Below are 22,132 nucleotides of genomic sequence, written 5' to 3' on the forward strand. Positions count from 1 at the left end.
TTCTATAGATGGTATTTGTCACCAAGTTGATTAGCTAAGATGTTTCCAAATATGTCAAATAGATGTTGGAAATGTAAACATAAAGTGGGTACTTTTTATCATATGTGGTGGACTTGTGATAATGCAAAAAAGTACTGGATTAAAATACATAGATGGATGGAGGAAATATTACAAAAACCCTTTGCTTTTAAACCCGAAGTTTTCTTGTTAGGCATCATACTGGAAGACGTTAACAGACAGGAAATCTATTTGATGTTGCATCTAATTACAGCAGTGAGGATTGCATTGGCTCAATATTGGAAAAATGAGGAGCTACCCACCGATGGATTGATTGTAAGAAAGATCTTAGACTGTGCAGAAATGGATAGATTGAGTTTATCGTTGAAGGAGAAAGAGGATACTGATTTCCTATCGAACTTGGGACTCTTTTTATAATTGGCTGGAGAAACAGGACTTGGCATTAATTTAGATAAGTTTTTCAAACTATGACAAATTAACTTGAATTTGATATTAGAATTTTAAACAATATGTAGTAGGAGGTTGACCCAGTGAATGCAATGTTCGTGATGTTTGATTTTTTTTTTTTAGTGTTAGTTTAAAAATTTTAATAAAATATATATAAAAAAGTACCGAATTTATGTTTGCATTTCCAACATCCATTTGACATATTTGGAAACAGCTAATCTATTTGGTGACAGATACCATCTATAAAACATTTTATATAAGTTTTCTTTATACCAGGGGTCTCAAACTCGCTGCCCGCAGGCCAATTGCCGGGACGGGCGGGACACAGGGGAGGGGCCCTGCGGCCTTCAAAGCACCGGCGGCACCTGGGCCGGCCTCTGGGAGTGACGCGGGATGAGCGGTCCACCACCACCGTGGTGGTGGAATACTTGATGCGGCCCAGCCTCACCCAGACTCTACTTCCAGTGGCCCCCAGGTAAGTTGAGTTTGAGACCCCTGCTTTATACGAAGTTGCTAATGTTACCTTAATATTTCTCTCCCACAGCTTTTGCCACTTTTCTAATTCAATAGTATATCCAAAATTTTGTGTTCATGTTATCATAGTTTCCTTAACCTGTTCATCTTCCATTTTCCTGTCAAGTAAGAAGTCATATAACCTTTTAATCATTTTCTTCGTCGTGGCCTCTGTGCATCACATATATGGGTGCTGCGCCTGTGCAATGCCTAAGGCCGGAAAGATTAGTCAGCTAATGGTTTTTGGCGGGAAAACGCCGCTCCCCTCCCCCTCAGTACTATATATAGAGCGGAGTGTCCGCCATTTTCTCCAGTCTTTTGCGACCACCGTTCGCTGTGTCTTGTGCCTGTTCGACTCTGACTACCGTATTGTTCTTGATCTTATCGTTCTTATTGTTCCTTACTGTTATTACTCCAAGTTGTTTTTTCCCTTGTTATATCTCTTTTTCCGCTTTTCTAAAAAAACAAAACAAAACCAAAAATATTATCTTTTCCCTCTTTACTATCCCCTATTTCTTCTTTTTCTTCAATGGCACAGCGAGTGGCTTTCCGCAAATGTGCAGAATGTGGGTCCAAAATGTCCCCAGTGGACCCTCATGATTTGTGCCTCCTTTGCCTCAGCGAGGGGCACAGAACAGATAAATGCTGCCATTGCCTCGCATTCACCAAACAGGCCCACAAGAACAGGGAGAATTGCTTGAGAAAACTCCTCTGGGATCAAGTATTAATGCAGTCGGACCAACTCACTGCAAAATCTGGGCCTGCTCCGACTCCGCCCGCCAAACGCCTGGCTTCTGCCTTGGCTACTTCTAGCCAACACCCAGCTACTGCCTTGACCACGCCTGGGCAAGGCCCTGTGGCCACACCGCCCATGCCTCAGCCGCACCCATCAGATGATGGGACCTCACCATCTGGAGCCCAACGATCTCTTTCTCCCCCATGTAAACAGTGGGAGAAAAGAAAGCATGGCAGGTTGGATCATTCTTCTTCCCATAAGAAAGTGAAGAAGGATAAGTCGGCCAAACCGGCTCATAAGCCAAAGAGGCACTGGGACTCGGGTTCATCAGCCCCATCGATCTCGATGGCTGTGTCGGTACCAACACCATCGGTACCGATGCTGCAGGTGGCAATGCAGGTCACTCCACTGGGATCTCTGGAACAACCTGCTTCCCAACAGGCAGCCTTTTGACCAACCTGAGGAGCCACAACATGAGTCCATTATGGAGAGATTCAAGACTGTCCCCCAATGGCTCGCTTGCCAACACCTATGCCTCCAGCCAGAGTCAGGGACCGGTCTTCCGCCTCTCCACCGTGGTACCGTATCTGTATGGATGAACGTCGTGAGGATGAATGGTTCCAGCCCTACTACGATTATCCATTGGGCTGGGGAGACTACCACTCCTTTGGCTTCCATGCGCAGCCAACGGACCATTCGTCACCCTCCGTGCACAGGGAAGCTCCATCGACTTCGAGATGCATGGAACCAGAGTGCCCGACTTCACCGGGGACCTCCTTGTTGGAACCGTACCATCTTGAACCCGACTCTGGCTCCGAGGTGGACTCCACCTCTCCCGATGTGGCAATAACATCCCAGGGCCCATCATCTCCTGAGGAACCGCATATCTCCTTCGGAAAGCTCATGTCTAGACTTGTTCGGTCGCTCGAGATCGAGGCACACCACCAGCCTGATCCAAGCACTGACAAGTTCTATGACATTGTGAGGGGAGAGCAGTCGCCTGCGATTGTCTTGCCACTAATTACAACTCTGTGGCAGGCAATGACCCAGCCATGGGATCTGCCTTCACAGCCACAACCCACCGTATGGTGATATGAATCCATGTACCGTGTTCAGGAGAGCGACATACCCTTCTTGTTACACCATCCTAAACCAAACTCCATTGTTGTGGAGTCATCCCAAGGCAGGGAATCTAGGGGACATACCACTCCTCGGGACAGAGGGGAGAAAAGTTGATACCCTGGCACGCCGGGTCTACGCGGTCGCTGGACTCAGCCTTCGTATGTCCAATTATGAATCCACCCTTGCCAGGTAGCAATTTTTTATCATGCAAAGACTGAACAACATTGTTGTGACCCTGCCAGAACAACAGCAGGATTTGGCCAGGACCTTCATCAAGGAGGGTATGCAGATGGCAATTCAACAATTGTCAACAGCCCACCACCATGTGGACACTGATTCGAGAGCCCTAGTCAGTGCCGTTTTGCTGCAGAGGCATGCCTGGCTGAGAAATTGTAACTTTCCTGACGAGATGAAGAGGTGCATCAAAGAAATGCCCTTTGACGGCTCGGGACTTTTTCACTCGCAAATGGACCACAAGCTCAAGTCCATTCATAAGCCCCACATGATGGCCAGACAGATGGAGCTTCCAGCTCAGCAAAAACGTAAGTGGACTTGGTTGCGCCCATCCTATCAGTACCAGCACCCCCAGAAACAGTATCACCAATGGCAATAGTGCAGGAGGCAGCAACCTCAACAACGCTTTCAACAAGGCCATTGTCGGTTCAACAGTGAGAAGTGCCAGCGCTGATGGGGCGGACGAACCTCTCCTCCTCCTCCACACCCACCTTTCCCTCTCCCTTTTGGGGAGCGACTGCAAGGCCGACTCCCCATTTGGGAGCCCATCACATTGATCGGTGGGTTCTATCCCTCATTCAGGTTGGATACAGAATAGAATTCGACACCGTTCCTCCATCGAGCCCGATCTGGCTTACACCACGCTCACAGGTATTGGAGGACAAAGTACAACAACTACTTCATGAAGGAGCCATCCAACGGATCTCCAGCTCTGAGGGACTTCATGGATTCTATTCTAGATATTTTACAGTCCCTAAATGGGATGGTAGTCTTCGTCCAATTTTGGACCTCCAAAATGTCAATAAATTTATTAAACCGAAGAAATTTCGGATGACTACCCTTCAAAATATCCTTCCGTTGCTGAGGAGAGGGCATTGGTTCGCCTCACTGGATTTGAAGGATGCCTATTTCCACATATCGATCCACCCAGGTCATAGATGCCTTCTACGTTTTACTGTTGGGACTGACATTTACGAATTCAGTGTCCTCCCGTTCGGACTAGCTACAGCCCCAAGGGTCTTTACGAAATGTATGGCCCCAGTCTGTGCGCACCTACAGCTCCAAGGCATCCAAGTTTACCCCTACCTGGATGACTGGCTTATAGTCTCCCAGACCCGCGAAGGTCTCTTGTCAGCCGTCAAGAAAACTTGTTCTTTGCTGGATGATTTAGGACTGTGCGTTAACTGCAAAAATCATCCTTTATCTCGACACAGGTGATCGACTTCATCAGAGCCCGTCTTGATTCCACTCTGGAGAGGGCTTTTCTCCTTCCAGCTCGTCAGGACAGCCTTTGGTCCTGTATTCATCGGATTCAACAAAACAAGATAGTTCCAGTGCTCTCTATTCGGAAACTTCTGGGTCATATGGCTGCCACTATAACCATTGTCCCCTATGCCAGGCTCCGACTACGTCCTCTTCAACTATGGTTCAACAGGAATTTCCATCCGCAACGAGATTCATCTGACAAGCCAGTTTGACTGCCTCAGTCTGTTCTACAGATGTTGACTTGGTGGACTGTTCTGAACAATTTAAATGTGGGTACTCCGTTCCAGACACCTCACCCAATGCTGACTCTTTATGCCGACGCTTCGATGATCGGGTGGGGCACCATATGTGCGGGACTTCGGTCCCAGGGCACTTGGAACTGGCAGGAGGCATCGAGACATATCAACTACCTCGAACTCTTAGCAATTTTCAAAGCTCTCCGATCCTTCAAGGACACTGTTTGTCAACAAGTTATTCAAATCACTTCCGACAGTATAGTCGTGTTCTACATCAACAAACAGGGCGGGACAAAATCCATAGCCCTAGCTCGTCTGTCCATGGATATTTGGGAATGGTGCATCCCGAGGGGTATAACGCTTCTGGCGGTCCATCTGGCCGGGACCGACAACGAGGAAGCCAATGTTCTGAGCAGACACATGTTGATAACTCACGAGTGGGAGTTAGATCGACAGGTCTACAGTCAACTTTGTCAACTCTGGGGATACCTGGACATCGACTTGTTTGCCACCCACGGGAACAGAGTATGCGAAGTATTCTGTTCCAGAGTGGGCATAGGACCAGGGACATTGGGAGACACCCTCATGATCCTGTGGTCCGGCTTCAGAATTTATGCCTTCCCCCCTATTCCTCTGTTAACGAAAGTCATTTCGAAGTTCATACATGACAATGCCACAGAAATCCTAATCACACCTTGGTGACCCCGTCAAGCGTGGTTTTCCACCCTGCTTCAGATCTCCAACAACACCTTTCGCCACCTTCCATCGATACCACACTTAATAACTCAACAACTCAGCGCAGTCCATCACCCGGACTTAGCTTCACTGAATCTCACAGCATGGCGAATTCGCTGACCAACGAGACTGACTTGGTACCGAGGACTACTTGGACACTCGGTACCTCTACGCATGAATCCAAGGCGCTGCTTGAAACCTCGGTCCCGATAGATTTTCCTACAGCATCGAGTACTCTAGATTCAGCCATTCAGAGAATTCTTGGGTCTGCTCTGGTCAACTAGAAGGTCTTATGCAGCAAAGTGGCGTTGATTTTCTCTTTCGCCAAATCACATTCCGTCGTTCCGGAGTCAGCCTCCATTGAAAATATACTGCAGTTTCTTCTACAGCTACATCGTTTGGGACTGAAGCCCTCATCTATAAAGGTTTATGCAGCAGCGATATCACACTTCCGTGATGCAATACGAGGCTCATCGGTGTTTTCACATTAGGAGGTTCCTTAAAGGACTGCAGAACTTCCATCCTTCAATTCGACCTGTCATGCCCACCTGGAGTCTTTCAGTTGTTCTCCAAGCGCTAACAAGACCCCCTTTTGAGTCTTTGGCGACTGTCGATCCGCGTCTTGTTTCCTGGAAGACAGCCTTTCTTGTAGCTGTCACATCAGCGCGTAGAGCTAGTGAACTTTGTGCATTGAGAGTAGACCCACCTTATTTGAACTTTCATAAGGAGAAGGTGGTTCTCCGAATGGACTCTACTTTTTTGCCGAAGGTAGCTACGCCATTTCATTTGAATCAGGAGATTGTTCTACCGGCTTTCTTCCCATCACCGTCGAACCTGATCAAGAGATCCTTGTGCACACTCGGATGTGCGTTGTTGTTGGCTTTTTATAGATCGTGCATGGAATCTCGTCGACTTTCCAACAGACTCTTTGTTAAATATTCTGAGCATGACAAAGGATCCCCTATATCGTCGCAAAGACTGTCAAAATGGATAGTTCAAACCATTGTATTGGCATATAAACTTGCCAAAAGAGACTTACCTGTCGTTTCGAGGGTCCATTCCACGAGAGCAGTAGCAGCTCCTTCGGCCTTTGCCGTGGGAGTTCTGATTCAAGACGTCTGCAAAGCTGCGACTTGGGCTGCTCCGTGCACTTTCACCAGGCATTATTGCCTTGATGTGCATGCCAGACAAGACTGTTTCTTCGGTAGAGCTGTCCTCTCTGCAGTTCTTCAATGATGACACTGCCCTTCTCCAAGTCTGGTAAGCTTGCTACTCACCCATATGTGTGATGCACAGAGACGAAGAAAAGCAGGTTGCTTACCTGAAACTGATGTTCTTCGAGTGGCCATCTGTGCATTCACACAACCCACCCTCTGGCCCCACTCAGTGTCAGTGAGTGGAATTTTTTTCTGGGTACCACGCAGAATGTTCATGGTTCCATACAAATTTATACGTACTTCTCTTCCGAAAGGGGGCGAACGATTGGTCTTTCAAAGACTGGATAAAATGGCAGACACTCCGCTCTATATATAGTACCAAAGGGGAGGGGAGCAGAGTTTTCCCGCCAAAAACTGTTAGCTAACGGTTATCTTTCCGGCCTTAGGCATTGTGCAGGCACAGCACCCATATGTATGAATGCACAGGTGGCCACTCGAAGAACATCAGTTACAGGTAAGCAACCTGCTTTTCTCATCTGATTTAATCAAACTTGATCAAACGCTGTTAAGTCCTTATAAAAACCCCATGCTTTACAATCTTTAGCATATCTCGATTATATCTGCACCTTATGCCACCAAGAGATATTAGATCCCTGTTCTTGTATTTCTTGATTTAATTTCAGGCCTCCATCCTTATCCAAAATATCATCATATATTATCATATTATAATATATTCTAAAGGAATGCTTGCGCCCATATATGCCCTCCTGCCCCTTGAGATCAGCAATGGATGCCCTTCTCCGGGAACCCTCTGTGAATGATATTAGGAGGGTGAGTACCCGGAGGAGGGCTTTCTCTGCGATGGCACCCCATCTATGGAATGCGCTCCCCAGAGAGGTCTGCCTGGCGCTGTCGTTATTTGTTTTTCGGCGCCAGGCTACGACCTTTTTATTTAAAACTTAATTGTTAAATTATTCAATTAATTAGGATTTTAAAATGTTTAGCTGAGAATGCACTGGGGGTTTTTAAATGGCTTTTTTATTGTTATATTATCATTATGTATGTATTTATGTATTCTTTGTGAGCCGCCCCGAGGCTTTGTTGCAATGGGGGTGGCATAGAAATGTTTTAAATAAATAAATAATCCCTTCAAAATTCAATGTGTTTGGATACACAGAAGCTTCCATGGGTGAAAGCCGTCTTGGTAATTTATTATACATTTTTATCTTTAACTTTTCCCACACCGACATTAATGATTTTCTAATATAGTGACTTAAAAAAGAGCCATGTGACTTGGCCTTCTCATACCACATATAAGCATGCCAACCCATTTGCAGATCATGTCCTTCAAGATACAAAATTCTCTTATTTCTTAAAGTTAACCATCTTAACTTTTCCAAGGTCTGTGCAAGATGGGTGCCACGAATGCTCATAGTGCCCCAGAAACAAGTGCGAGTTGAGTGCTGTAGGGAGTTTTTAGAGCTCTCGAGTATTTTTGACCAGATTGTTACTGGAGATGAAACTTGGGTTCATCACTATGACCCTGAAAGTAAGCAGGAGTCCATGCAGTGGCATAAAAAAGGTGCTGACCCTCCGAAGAAATTCAAAGTCACTCTATCGGCCAGAAAAATCATGGCCATAGTATTTTGGGACTCAAAGGGAATTTTATTGAACGAGTACACAAAAAAAGGTAAAACCATAAATGCAGTATCTTACGCAACCACTCTGCATAATTTAAGAGAAACAATTAAAGAAAAAAGGCGGGGACAACAACGCATCCTTTCACATGGTGGGTGTTTTGAAGGCTGCTGTGCAAGACTGGTTTCGAAGAAATAAACCACCCACCCTATAGCCTGGACCTGGCCCCCAGTGACTACTACCTATTCCCAAATTTAAAAAAAGATCTTCGTGGAAAGCAATTTTCTGACGATGAAGAGCTCCAGGTGGCAATTAACGCACATTTTTTAGACAAGGAGAAAGGGTATTTTTTTCCAGGGAATTGAAAAGTTAATTTCTAGATGTAGTAAGTCTATTGAAGTTATGGGGGATTACATTGAAAAATAAACATTTCACATTATTATTCCTTTTTCTTCATGCTGATACCGAGAATATATTGAATGCCCCTCATAGCAAACACTCTTTTCCAACAACGCAAGAGACGACTCTACACATGGACATCACCACATGGTCAACACAGAAATCAGATGGACTATGTGCTCTGCAGCCAAAGATGGAGAAGCTCTATACAGTCAGTAAAAACTAGACCAGGAGCTGACTGTGGCTCAGATCATGAGCTTCTCGTTGCAAAATTTAGACTTAAATTGAAGAAAGTAGGGAAAAGCACTAGGCCACTCAGGTATGACCTAAATCATATCCTTGATGAATATACAGTAGAGGTATATTCTATATAGCTAGAAGGGATAAGAACGCCTGCTTAAATGAACAGTGCAAAGAAATAGCAGAAAACAATAGAATAGGGAGGACCAGAGACCTCTTCAAGAAAATTGGAGATATGAAGGGAATGTTTCATGCAAAGATGGGCATGGACCAAAATGGCAGGGACCTAACCAGAGGCGGAAGAGATTAAGAGGAGGTGGCAATATTACACGGAACTACTATACAAGAAAGAACTTAATGTCCCTGATAACCACTAAAGGGTGGTCACTGACCTCGAGCCTGGAATGTGAAGTCAAATGGGCCTTAGGAAGTCTGAGCAATAACAAAGCTAGTGGAGGAAACAATATTCCAACTGAGTTATTCAAAATCCTAGAAGACGATGCAGTTAAAGGGCTACACCTAATATGCCAGCAAATTTGAAAAACTCAACATTGGCCACAGAATTGGAAAAGGTCAGTTTACATTCTGTTCCCAAAGAAGGGCAATGCCAAAGAATGTTCAAACTGCCGCACCATTGCACTCATTTCACATGCTAGCAAAGTTCTTACAAGCTAGGCTCCAGCAGTATATGGACCAAAAACTACCAGAAGTGCAGGCAGGATTTTGAAGAGGAACTAGAGATCAAATTGCCAGCATATGCTGGATCATGGAGAAAGCTGGGGAGTTCGAGAAAAACATCTGCTTCATTGACTATGCTAAAGCCTTTGATTGTGTGGATCACAGCAAATTGTGGCAGTTCTTAGATGGGAGTCCTAGACCATCTTATTTGTCTCTTGAGAAACCTATATGCGGGTCAAGAAGCAACAGTGAGAACTGGACATGGAACCACTGAGTGGTTCAAAATTGGGAAAGGAGTTTGGCAAGGTTGTATACTGTCACCCTGCCTATTTAACTTATATGTGGAGCACATCATGAGAAAGGCAGGGCTAGATGAATCATGAGTTGGAATTAAGATTGCCGGGAGCAATATCAACCTCAGATATGCAGATAATGCCACTCGAATGGCAGAAAGTGAAGAGGAACTAAAGAGCCTCTTGATGAGGGTGAAACAGGAGAGTGCAAAAGTTGGCTTGAAACTCAACATTAAGAAAACTAAGATCATGGCATCTGGTTCTATCACTTCCTAGCAGATAGATGGGGAAGAAATGGAGGTAGTGACAGTTTTTATTTTCCTGAGCTCCAAGATCACTGCAGATGGGGACTGCAGCCAATCAATTAAAAGACTCTGGCTCCTTGGGACGAAAGCTATGGCAAATCTAGACAGCATACTAAAAAGCAGAGACATCACCCTGCCAACAAAAGTGCATATAGTCAAGGCTATGGTTTCCCAGTTGCAATGTATGGCTGTGAAAGCTGGACCATAAGGAAGGCTGAGCGCCAAAGAATTGAGGCCTTTGAATTGTGGTGCTGGAGAAGACTCCTGGGAGTCCCTTGGACGGCAAGGAGACCAAAGCAGTCAGTCTTAGAGGAGATCAGCCCTGACTGCTCTTTCAAAGGCCAGATACTGAAGATAAAACTTAAATATTTTGGCCACCTAATGAGAAGGAAGGACTCCCTGAAGAAGAGCCTAATGCTGGGAACAATTGACGGCAAAAGAAGAAGGGGACGGCAGTGGATGAGGTGGCTAGATGGAGTCACTGAAGCAGTTGGTGTGAGCTTAAGTGGACTCCGGGGGATAGTGGAGGACAGGAAGGCCTGGAGGAATGTTATCCATGGGGTCACGATGGGTCGGACTCAACTTCGCAACTACAACAACAAAGCAACAACCATGGCCTATCTTACAATGGACCTTTCAGAATTATTGAGATAATGACTGTGATGAGCTTTGAACATTCAGATCACATATATATTCTCAGTACTGTTGATATTGATAAAACTATAATGTCAGAACAGTGTGCTTTCATAGTGAATGGCTTTCTCATTATCATAATTAATTGAGAGACATGCACATGGTTGGCATGTTATGAGCGGAGCCGACTGGAGCTGGGGGTCAGACTAGATGGCCTGGAAGACCCCTTCTGACTCACACTGTTTCTATGTTTCTTCTAATCTTGGGGCCAGAGTTGCTCTGTGATGACACTGAGTTCTCTCTGTAGGTCTGCTGTTGATGTTTTGTCTTACAGGTTTGTGTACGTTCTGTAGTGACTTTTATGCAGATTATGAGCCTTGCTTATGTTGGTACTGCTAATTATACACATTCAGAATTTTCTGGAAAATCAGCAACCACTCCCTTTGTCCTTTGGTATGCACTACCTAAAAGTCCCATGAACTGATTAAAAAAAAAACTGTGATGCCTGACCTGTTTCTAGAGACCAGCTTAAAACATACTGTTGCAGTTGATTTAACTGGCTCCTTTGTTCTTCTTCAAAAATGTGTGCTTAACATCCTTTTTTCATAATTAAATATCATTTTTACAGTCTTGTTAAATAGTCTTGCTTTCTCTTTGCATGTGCATGTAACAACCTTTAAAAGTGTGATACTTTAGAATGCAGTTGCAGGCCTACCATGAATGAATGTTCCTCCACATTAAACAATTCGCTTTGTGTAGAAAAACTTATATCAGGAAAGAAATGTTTTAAGTTAGCTGCTTTCTTAACATGCTAGTTTTCTCATGTTTCATTTGTGTGTGCATAATCTCCAGTTCCAAAGTCTTTTTTGGCTTGAGGACATTATGTGTTTCACCAAATCAAAGCTGTGCACAGAAGATGGTATTGGTGCATATTGAGGGGGACAGTGTCCTGGTCATTGGTGGTGTAGTGGGGAGTGTGTAATTTACAATAGGCCAAAAGTGGTACCCAGGTATGAAAATATTAGTTCATTTCTCAGCTGTATGTTGAAATAATGAAATGTGTTATGACACGGATAGATCCCAACTATACACAGAATTTTATCCCAACTATACACAGAATCTTGCAGGCTTGTATTGTAGAAGATCTTTGAAAATGTATATTTTCAGAAATCCAATTCATACTCTGTAACTATCTGTCTTCCATACTGTTGATACCTGGAATGCACTTGTATCTTAAAGTGGAATGTGCACTTCACTCTTAAACTTGAAAAGGATTTGGGTATGTTTCTTGAGCAACTCCTGGAGCAATGATCAGACATCTTTCTTTCACTTGCAGAACATCTCCTTTAATTTTAGCTTCTGGAATCCCATCATCTCCTTTGCCAGGATAGTTGGGTTTAGGAATGGTAGCATGCTTTTCTGGGAAATATTGATGCTTCAGTGATAACTCTGCATTCTTCTAGTGTAGCAAGGGCTGCATCCTGGTGTGTTCTATCCTGTCTTCCTTGGTATGGTGATGCCCTTATATTGCTATGAGAGAAAGGGGAATCATTCACAAATGAGGCTTTCCAACTCGAGAGAGAGGTATTAAGCCTCTTTGACTTCTGAGTAGTGCAATTTGTTTGCATGATATATGAAATATATTTTCTTCTTTTTATCTTTTTCTTGCAGAAACATGCTAAAGGACAAGATTTGTTTGATCAGATTGTTTATCACTTGGACCTTGTGGAAACAGATTATTTTGGTCTACAGTTCATGGATACATTCCAGGTTATGGTATGTATGTGACTTCTACACTGTGGTAGTTGTGGTGTTGGGATGATTATATTCAGTCATCTGAAAAAGGAACTTATTTATTTAAAGTTATATGATAGGTCTTTGTTTCCAAGTAAGCCAGAAAACAGGCACCAGTTTGAAAAATGTTCTATGTGCACATATGAAGTGGATACCTTGTTCTGTAAGCCTTCTGAAGCTTAGCTGTAATTTGAATGTGACATATTATGCATGCATTTGCTTTTTTTTAAAAATGTGGAGAATATGTATAGCTACATTTATTTAACACGCCTATTAAGACCTTTTACAGCATAGACAATTAGCACCCCAAATTGCTTAGCTGAAATCAGTGTGCCTTTGATTCTTTGTTGTGGCCCTCTATTACACTTGTAAAAAATATTTTAGTGAAAGCCAAGAGAAAGTTTTCCACTGCCTGGCTGCATTCTATTGAGAAAAGGTGTGAGATGCTCCAGAAATGTTTTCTGTCTTGGCTGTCTGGCTGAAGCATCAAGTTTTTAATAATTTTTGTCTCTAGCCATATTTGTTTCAGTCGGCAGTATCTATAGTGGGGAAATCCATTTATCAGAAGGAAGCATTTAATGGTTAGGCACGTATATTCTGGGGAACTAGAACTCTCAGAAAATTTTCTTCTTTTATGGGATTTGTGAAAAGATGGTGGCAATAACTGACTCACTGTTAATCTGCTATATACACAAATAAAGAGCAAATCCTTTCATCTGAAACCCCATATTTAACATATAGTTATCTCTGCTCAGTCACCGTAACCTTGGGTGCGTGGAACATTCTTTTAAGATCTAATTACCACACTCTTCTAATTGGATATGTTGGCAACATACAGGTATGTGAGGGGATGTCACATGGAGATGGGTAGAGACCTGTTCTCCCCTGCAGAGGAAGGCAGAATGCGCTCCAACGGAGCAAAGCTCAGGGAGCCAAGGTTCCATTTGGATGCCAGGAAGCACTTCCTGACAGTCAGGACCCCGAGGGTGTGGAATGGGCTTCCCCGGGAGGTGGTTGAGGCCCCATTGGTGCGAGTGTTCAAGGATAGGCTGGACGTCCACATGGTGGGCATGTCGTGAGTGGAGCCGGCTGGTGCCGGAGGTCAGACTAGATGGCCCAGGAGACCCCTTCGGACTCGCTTTTTTTTCTGTGTTTCTATGTATTGTTGTTGCTACTGCTAAAATCTTACATAATCAAAACAGTCACATCAACTGAAACACAAAAGTTAAAAACACTTCAGTGAAAAACAAGTAAGGAGGCAGCACCCACGAGTTAAAACATGGTTCAAACAAAGCAGCTTAACATCAAAAGCTTGCCTGAATAAAAATCTTTGCTTGATGGCAGGACAACAAAGTTGGAGATGACCTTGCTTCCCTTGACAGAGGGTTCCAGAGGCTGAGAGTAACCACCAAGACAGCCTCCTCTTATGTTCTTGCCAAATATGCCTCCAGCATTGGCAGGACAGCAAGAAAGGCCTCTGCTGAGCATCTTAAAACACAAACAGGCTCAAAGGGGAGAATGTGGTCTTCCAGTGTCATATATATTATTATATTTAAATTATAGTACTAATCATATGAAATAACTATAAAGGAAGTGGCATTTAGGCCTGTTTTATCCTTCAGTCTCTTCTTCAGCTCAGCCTGTTATTTGTGAGGAAATGTTCACTGTGTATATGGTCATTGTGCGTATGTTTCTTTCTAGTATGTAATGGGCTGAGGAAAATTCTCTTGCTTAGGTAGCTAGCAAAGTGCCATCTGGTGAATAAGAGCTTCCAATGACTTTTGCCTCGGGCTGGATTTTAGTCAGTGAACTGTTCTGTAAAAGCCTGTAGAGTAGATGCTCAGTCCCCAGAGCTGTTCCAGAGCCCTTTTTGTTAAGATCCTGGAGTTAAGCGCCTGCCTGCAGGTTTGATCATCAATGGATGGTTCCTGAAAGGTTGCATGGGGGCACGTTTGTCCTTCCCCTCCACAGTCATATAGTGCTTCAGAAGCTCTTCCCTGTTCACCTTAGAGGAGTGAGTATGGCAGATTGCCTTTTTGTTGCAAGTTCTCTCCTTACTTCAGTGACAATGCCAGAAGCCTTTGGGGTGTGGATACTTGCACATTAGAGGCAGTTATTTATTGCTCAAGCAGAACTAACATGATACCAGGCAGGGTACCAGAGGAGAAACTTCCAATCTAGTATGAGTTGTCCAATACAAGGCAAATAATGTACATCTTTATTCATCCATGTGCCTAGTAACTCTCTTGAAAGAGTGTTGGGAACTATTTTGGACCCTTGTATTTAAAAACAAGTATGAATCTTACAGCTGCTGGCAACTCAACAACCTTTACAGCATGGCTAACCTGATAGACTCTAGTCTTTATAAGGCCTTTGTAACTGCTTTTGTCCTTGGGAAGTCATCTGTCCTATCATCTCACATGGACATAACCTGGGAGACCCTGCTTACCCAATTTGGAGGTGGGAAGTGGGTGGAAACTTGCTCCCACTGTTTCACCAAGCTTTGGAGGTGCTTTAAACATCTCCAGAATTTGCTGTGATGTTGCAGACAAGGCCCTAAGGCCCTAACCTCACTTTCTGGAAGGAAGGAAACCTGGGGTCTAGCAACTGGTGTAGTGCTTCCATCTGATCCTCTCAGGTTCCTTGCAATGATAATGATAGCTATGAAGTGATTGGTCGGCAAAAAGGCTCCCAGAGCTTTTCCCACCAATGCATGTTTGCTTTTCAATTGTCACCTCTGATCAGGTTATAGAGAGTTTTGATAGAAGTGTTACAGAAGGGGAAGGGTAAAAATGATGCTGCAACAATAAGGACTGGATAGCAAAAGATCGCCCTGTTGATAACATTAAAACTCTGCCCTGTAACAAGCCTAGTTTGAGGAGTGGCACCTTCAACACCACAAATGGAGACAACTTAAGTAGCCAGTGCATTTGCCTTTTGGGTTCTTCATGCCTTCACAGCTGAAACACTCTCTGCTTCCACAAGTTGACAGCTTGGAGAATCTCAAAAATACTGGTAGTAGAGTGCCTGTTGCACTTAGTTCAAGAGTTAAAACTCCTGATGCAAATATTCCATTTGTTAGAATTATGTCATTATGTATTCAAGGAAGGTGGTGGCTGTGGCTTAAAAGATGTTAGAACACACAAAAGTATGTGTGAAACACACATGATTGGGATTCACTGGAAATTGTCCAGCAGCTTGGAATAATTGGTGTACAAAAGATCTGGTTGGATTTTGTCGCTTCCAAAAATACCATGCTGAAGGAGCACAGAAATCTGAGGGGAGGGACAGATGATGTCAGTATCCTGGTCAATAACACTGCTGGTACTTTGTGCCCTTGGAACCGTGCTCCACTACATCAATGGTGAATGACATCAATGGTTTTGTGAAAGGAGTCTACTTAGCAAAGGAAGGGTGTGTTGAAGCTAGCTTCTATATTAGTTGTGCGGAAAGAAGGTTCTAGAAGTCTACTTACTGCTGTTTTAGATGGTAGGAAATATGGATTAGCCACTAGGAAGGTGAGGCACATTATTACCTGGACTGTCTCCAGCTGCAAGAGTGACAGACTAACAGCACACTCCTGTGGTGGACTGTTGAGTTCAGTGAGTATAATATTGTAACCAAGATTGGTATTAGGAGGTTTCCTCACAACATCATTTTCTTTCATCCCAAGTAAAATGATAGACGAGTAAAAACCTGTCTGCAGCATGCCTCACAAAAATATGTTGATTCCCAAGTTTGTACTTTAAACCAGGGATCCCCAACCCCTGGGCCGTGGGCCAGTACCAGTCTGTGGCCTGTTAGGAACCGGGCTGCACAGCAGGAGGTGAGCAACAGGCAAGTGAGCAAAATTTCATCTGTATTTGCAGTTGCTCTCCAGCACTAGCATCACCACTGGGGAGTGGCTGCAAATACAGATTATCATTAGCACCCTTTTGGGTATTGGGCCTCAAAAGTAGGAGGGAGTGGCAGCAGCAGCAAAGCCAGGGGTCAAGTGATATGGAGGAGCTGGTGTGGGTGGGTGGGTGTGTGTGTGTGTGAGAGAGCGAGCGAGCGAGCGAGCGCAGTGGGGGAACTGGGAAGCAGGTAAGGGCTGGGCTGTAGGGCTGCAATTCAGGGGGAGGCTTCCACTGATTCTGCATTACAGCGAGTTGTACAATTATTTCATTATATAATACAACATAGTAATAATAGAAATAACGTGCAAAATAAATGTAATGCACTTGAATAATCCCAAAACTTTCCCCCCAGTCCATCAAAAAGTTGTTTTCCACAAAACCGGTCCCTGGTGTCAAAAGGTTGGGGACCGCTGCTTTAAAGGAACAATGTAGTTAAGTTATTTTATTTTATACAGTTACGTGTATTTTATATTGTTATTTATGTATTTTAATTTATTTATTTGTAAGCCGCCCCGAGGCTTCGGCGAATGGGGCGGCCTAACATTTTCTAAATAAATAAATAAATAAATAAATAAATAAATAAATAAATAAATAAAGTGTAGGTGTAAGCTGTAGAGCATCACATTATTCCAATGAATTGTTATTTATTTTTAATTTTTAGCTATGTAGTATTTTTAGCAATACGACCATTGGTTCCTTGGACTTTGTACAACAGCCGACATAATGCAAAAATTGCACAGTGTGAGCTGAAGTACAGAACTTTTTCTCCAACCTGATACCCTCCAAATGTGTTGGACTCCCATTATGACCATGGTGACTGGGCATGATAGGATTTAAAGTCCAGCATATCTGGATGACAACAGATTGGCAAAGGCTGGTACAAAGGATCCAGCTGATTAATTCCATTGCTGACTGATTCTCATGTTGTAAATTAGTCTCCCTGGCCTGGTGTCCTCCAGATGTTTTGGACTTCCAGCTTCTGTCACCATCCACCATGGCTTATGGTCCAGAGAGCTCAGAATTGTAGTCCAAAATATCTGGAGGGAAGCACTGGTTGGTGCCAGAAGGCTGTTGTAACTTCTGCATTTAATTCTTAATATATTGCTCTGTTTAACCTCAAGTTATTGCATTTATAATTGATATCATAGAATCTTAGAATACCTATAGTTGGAAGGGTCCATGAAGGCCATCACGTCCAACCCCCTGCTGTTGCAGGACACCAACTCACATGATTCCACTCAGATGACTATCCAGTTTTTTTTTTGCATGTCTCTAGTGTAGGAGCCCCTGCATGGATCACTGCCTTGTCATGGCGAAGGGGCTTGTGTACCTCAATGAAGCCATGAGCTATGCTGTGCAGGGCCACCCAAGATGGACAGGTTATAGCACAGATCTCTGACAAAGGTCGATCCACTAGAGAAGGAAATGGCAACCCACTCAAGTATCCTTGCCATGAAAATCCCATGGAGAGTACCAAAAGGCAAAAAGATATGACGCCGGAAGATGAGCCCTTCAGGTCGGAAGGTGTCCAATGTGCTACTGGGGAAGAGCAGAGGGCGAGTACTAGTAGTGCCAGGAAGAATGAAGTGCCTGGGTCAAAGCTGAAAGGACACTCAGTTGCGGGGGTATCTGGTGGTGAAAGGAGAGTCCAATGCTGTAAAGATCTATCCTCCATAGGAACCTGGAATGCTCTTAAGATCTATGAGTCAAGGCAAGTTGGACATGATCAAACAAGAGATGACAAGACTGAACATCGACATCTTAGGAATCAGTGAACTGAAATGGACAGGAATGGGTGAATTTAATTCAGATGACCATCAGGTATACTACTGTGGGCAAGAATCCTTCAGAAGAAATGGAGTAGCCTTCATAGTCAATAAAAGAATAGGAAAAGCAGTACTGGGGTACAATCTCCAAAATGACAGAATGATCTCAATTCGAATCCAAGACAAACCATTCAACATCACAGTAGTCCAAGTCTGTGCCCCAACCGCTGGTGCTAAAGAGGCTGAAGTTGACCAATTCTATGAAGGCCTACAACACCTTCTAGAATTAACACCAAAAATGATGTCCTTATCATCATGGTGGATTGGAATGCTAAAGTAGGAGGCCAAAAGATAACCAGAATAACAGGCAAGTTTGCCCTTGGAATACAAAACGAAGCAGGGCACAGCCTGGTAGAATTTTGTCAAGAGAACACGCTGGTCATAGTAAACACTCTTTTCCAACAACGCAAGAGATGACTCTACACATGGGCATCACCAGATGGTCAACACAGAAATCAGATTGACTATGTGCTCTGCAGCCAAAGATGGAGAAGCTCTATACAGTCAGAAAAACTAGACCAGGAGCTGACTGTGGCTCAGATCATGAACATCTTGTTGCAAAATTTAGCCTTAAATTGAAGAAAGTAGGGAAAAACACTAGGCCACTCAGGTATGACTTAAATCATATCCCTGATGAATATACAGAAGAGGTGACAAATAGATTTAAGGAATTCGATCTGATAGACAGAGTGCCTGAAGAACTACACAGAAGAACTATACAAGAAAGAGCCTAATGTCCCTGATAACCATATGCCAGCAAATTTGGAAAACTCAGCAGTGGCCACAGGATCGGAAAAGGTCAGTTTTCATTCCAATTCCAAAGAAGGGCAATGTCAAAGAATGTTCAAACTACCGCACCATTGCACTCATTTCACATGCTAGCAAAGTTATGCTCAAAATCCTACAAGCTAGGCTCCAGCAGTATGTGGACCAAGCACCACCAGAAGTGCAGGCAGGATTTCGAAGAGGCAGAGGAACTAGAGATAAAAATTGCCAACATACGCTGGATCATGGAGAAAGCTAGGGAGTTCCAGAAAAACATCTACTTCTGCTTCATTGACTATGCTGAAGTCTTTGATTGTGTGGATCACAACGAATTGTGGTAAGTTCTTAAAGAGACTGGAGTCCCAGACCATCTTATTTGTCTCTTGAGAAACCTATATGTGGGTCAAGAAGCAACAGTGAGAACTGAACGTGGAACCACTGATTGGTTCAAAATTGAGAAAGGAGTTTGGCAAGGCTGTATACTGTCACCCTGCCTATTTAACTTATATGCAGAGTACATCATGCAAAAGGCCTGGCTAGATGAATCACAAGTTGGAATTAAGATTGCCAGGAGAAATATCAACAACCTCAGATATGCAGATAATGCCACTCGAATGGCAAAAAGTGAAGAAAAACTAAAGAGCCTCTTGATGCGGGTGAAAGAAGAGACTGCAAAAGTTGGCTTGAAATTCAACATTAAGAAAACTAAGATCATGGCATCTGGTCCTATCACTTTCTGGCAGATAGATGGGGAAGAAATGGAGGTAGTGACAGATTTTATTTTCCTGGGCTCCAAGATCACCGCAGATGGGGACTGCAGCCAATCAATTAAAAGACGCTTGCTCCTTGGGACGAAAGCTATGGCAAATCTAGACAGCATACTAAAAAGCAGAGACATCACCCTGCTAACAAAAGTGCATATAGTCAAGGCTATGGTTTTCCCAGTTGCAATGTATGGCTGTGAAAGCTGGACCATAAGGAAGGCTGAGCACCAAAGAATTGAGGCCTTTGAATTGTGGTGCTGGAGAAGACTCCTGGGAGTCCCTTGGACCGCAAGGAAATCAAAGTAGTCAGTCTTAGAGGAGATCAACCCTGACTGCTGTTTCGAAGGCCAGATACTGAAGATGAAACTTAAATACTTTGGCCACCTAATGAGAAGGATGGACTCACTGGAGAAGAGCCTAATGCTGGGAACAATTGATGGCAAAAGAAGAAGGGGACAGCGGAGAATGAGGTTAGTAGATGGAGTCACTGATGTAGTTAGTGTGAGCTTAAGTGGACTCCGGGGGATGGTGGAGGACAGGAAGGCCTGCAGGAATGTTGTCCATGGGGTCGCAACGGGTCAGACATGAATTTGTGGCTAACAACTACACAGTCTCATTTGATAAGACTAGGCCTGCACATATTTCTCAGGCCACTTAGGGGTGTTATCACATGTCGTTCCTGGCTCCAAGACCACAGTAAAACTTTATTTATTTAAAGGGGATGAGCAAACTGAGCTGTGAGTTTCTGAGTATTCCAGAAAGCCTGGGAAGCTTGTTTCCAATTCACTTGTGTTGGGCTATTAGGAATTACTTCAGATTTACTAAAGTCGTCTGGGGTTAAGAGGAGATGGCTAAGTCTTTGCTTGTTTCCATTGTGCCCTGTCAAGGTTTGCTTTCTGAAGGCCTAGTGCAATGATGATCTGTGCTGCTGGTACATACAGAGAGATTTAGTCAGTTTTGCTGTTTTGTTCTCAAAGCATTGTTTCCAAACCTTGACCTGGTTTCCTCCATATTATTCCCTTATCTTGTTACTTATAATGTTGATGAATGTCATTACAAAGATGGAACATAAAAAACATGTGCCTAAATTAACATTTGTTTTTCAGTCTTGGCATTTTCTAGTCAAAAACTCACAAAACTAATCAAAAAAACTACTCATTTATTATCCTTACACTGTTTAAGGATAAGATTGAGAGAGAGTTATGAAAGGAGAGGCGATGAAAGGAGAGGCAATGACCTATTGATTAAAAAAAAAAACAGTCTACGGAAGAAAATTCAGTGATTAATAGAAGCCAGCATGGATTTACCAAAAATAGATCCTGTCAGACTAATTTAATTTCATTTTTAGAGTGGGTAACCTCACAAATGGACAAAGGGGACACTGTTGACATAGTCTACATGGACTTTTGCAAAGCTTTCAACATAGTGGCACATGACACTCTGGTAAGCAAATTAGCAAAAAGTGGACTAGATGTAGGATTTTGAGCATAACTTTGCTAGCATGTGAAATGACTGCAATGGTGTGGTAGTTTGAACATTCTTTGGCATTGCCCTTCTTTGGAATTGAAATGAAAACTGACCTTTCCAATCCTGTGGCCACTGTTGAGTTTTCCAAATTTGCTGGCATATTGAGTGTAACACTTAAATTGCACCATCTTTTAGGATTTTGGATACCTCAGCTGGAATACTGTTGCCTCCACTAGCTTTGTTGTTGCTCAGGCTTCCTAAGGCCCATTTGACTTCACATTCCAGGATGTCTGGCTCGATGTCAGTGACCACCCTTTAGTGGTTATCAGGGACATTAAGCTCTTTCATGTATAGTTCTTCTGTGTAATCTTGCCACCTCTTCTTAATCTCCTCTGCCTCTGTGAGGTCCCTGCTATTTTGGTCCTTTACCAGGCCCATCTTTGCATGAAATGTTTCCTTCATATCTCCAATTTTCTTGAAGAGATCTCTGGTCCTCCCCATTCTATTGTTTTCTTCTCTTTCTTTACACTGTTCATTGAAGAAGGCATTCTTATCTCTTCTAGCTATTCTCTGGAATTCCGCATTCAATTGGGTGTATCTTTCTCCTTCTCCCTTGCCTTTCGCTTCACTTCTTTCCTCAGCTATTTGTAAAACTTCCTTAGACAGCCATTTTGCTTTCTTGCATTTCTTTTTCTTTGGGATGGTTTTAGTTGCTGCCTCTTGTACAACGTTGCAAACTTCTGTCCAAAGTTCTTCAGGCACTCTGTCTATCAGACCTAATTCCTTATATCTGTCACCTCTACTGTATATTCATCAGGGATATGATTTAGGTCATGCCTGAGTAGCCTAGTACTTTTCCCTACTTTCTTCAATTTAAGCCTAAATTTTACAACAAGAAGCTCATGATCTGAGCCACAGTCAGCTCCTGGTCTAGTTTTTACTGACTGTATAGAGCTTCTCCATCTTA

General features: G+C 43.5%; 1 protein-coding gene across 1 annotated transcript in view; it reads left to right on the forward strand.

Moving 5' to 3' along the window:
• The window catches only part of EPB41L4B (erythrocyte membrane protein band 4.1 like 4B), a 119,340-nt gene that overhangs the window by 58,935 nt on the left and 38,273 nt on the right, over positions 1–22,132 (forward strand). Inside the window, exon 2 of the mRNA XM_044452495.1 lies at positions 12,322–12,426. Coding sequence (XP_044308430.1) covers positions 12,322–12,426 — 105 coding nt within the window. The remainder of the gene's footprint in view (positions 1–12,321; positions 12,427–22,132) is intronic.

This window comes from Varanus komodoensis, unplaced genomic scaffold (assembly GCF_004798865.1).
Source record: "Varanus komodoensis strain SLA01 unplaced genomic scaffold, ASM479886v1 scaffold10, whole genome shotgun sequence".
NCBI lineage: Eukaryota > Metazoa > Chordata > Lepidosauria > Squamata > Varanidae > Varanus > Varanus komodoensis.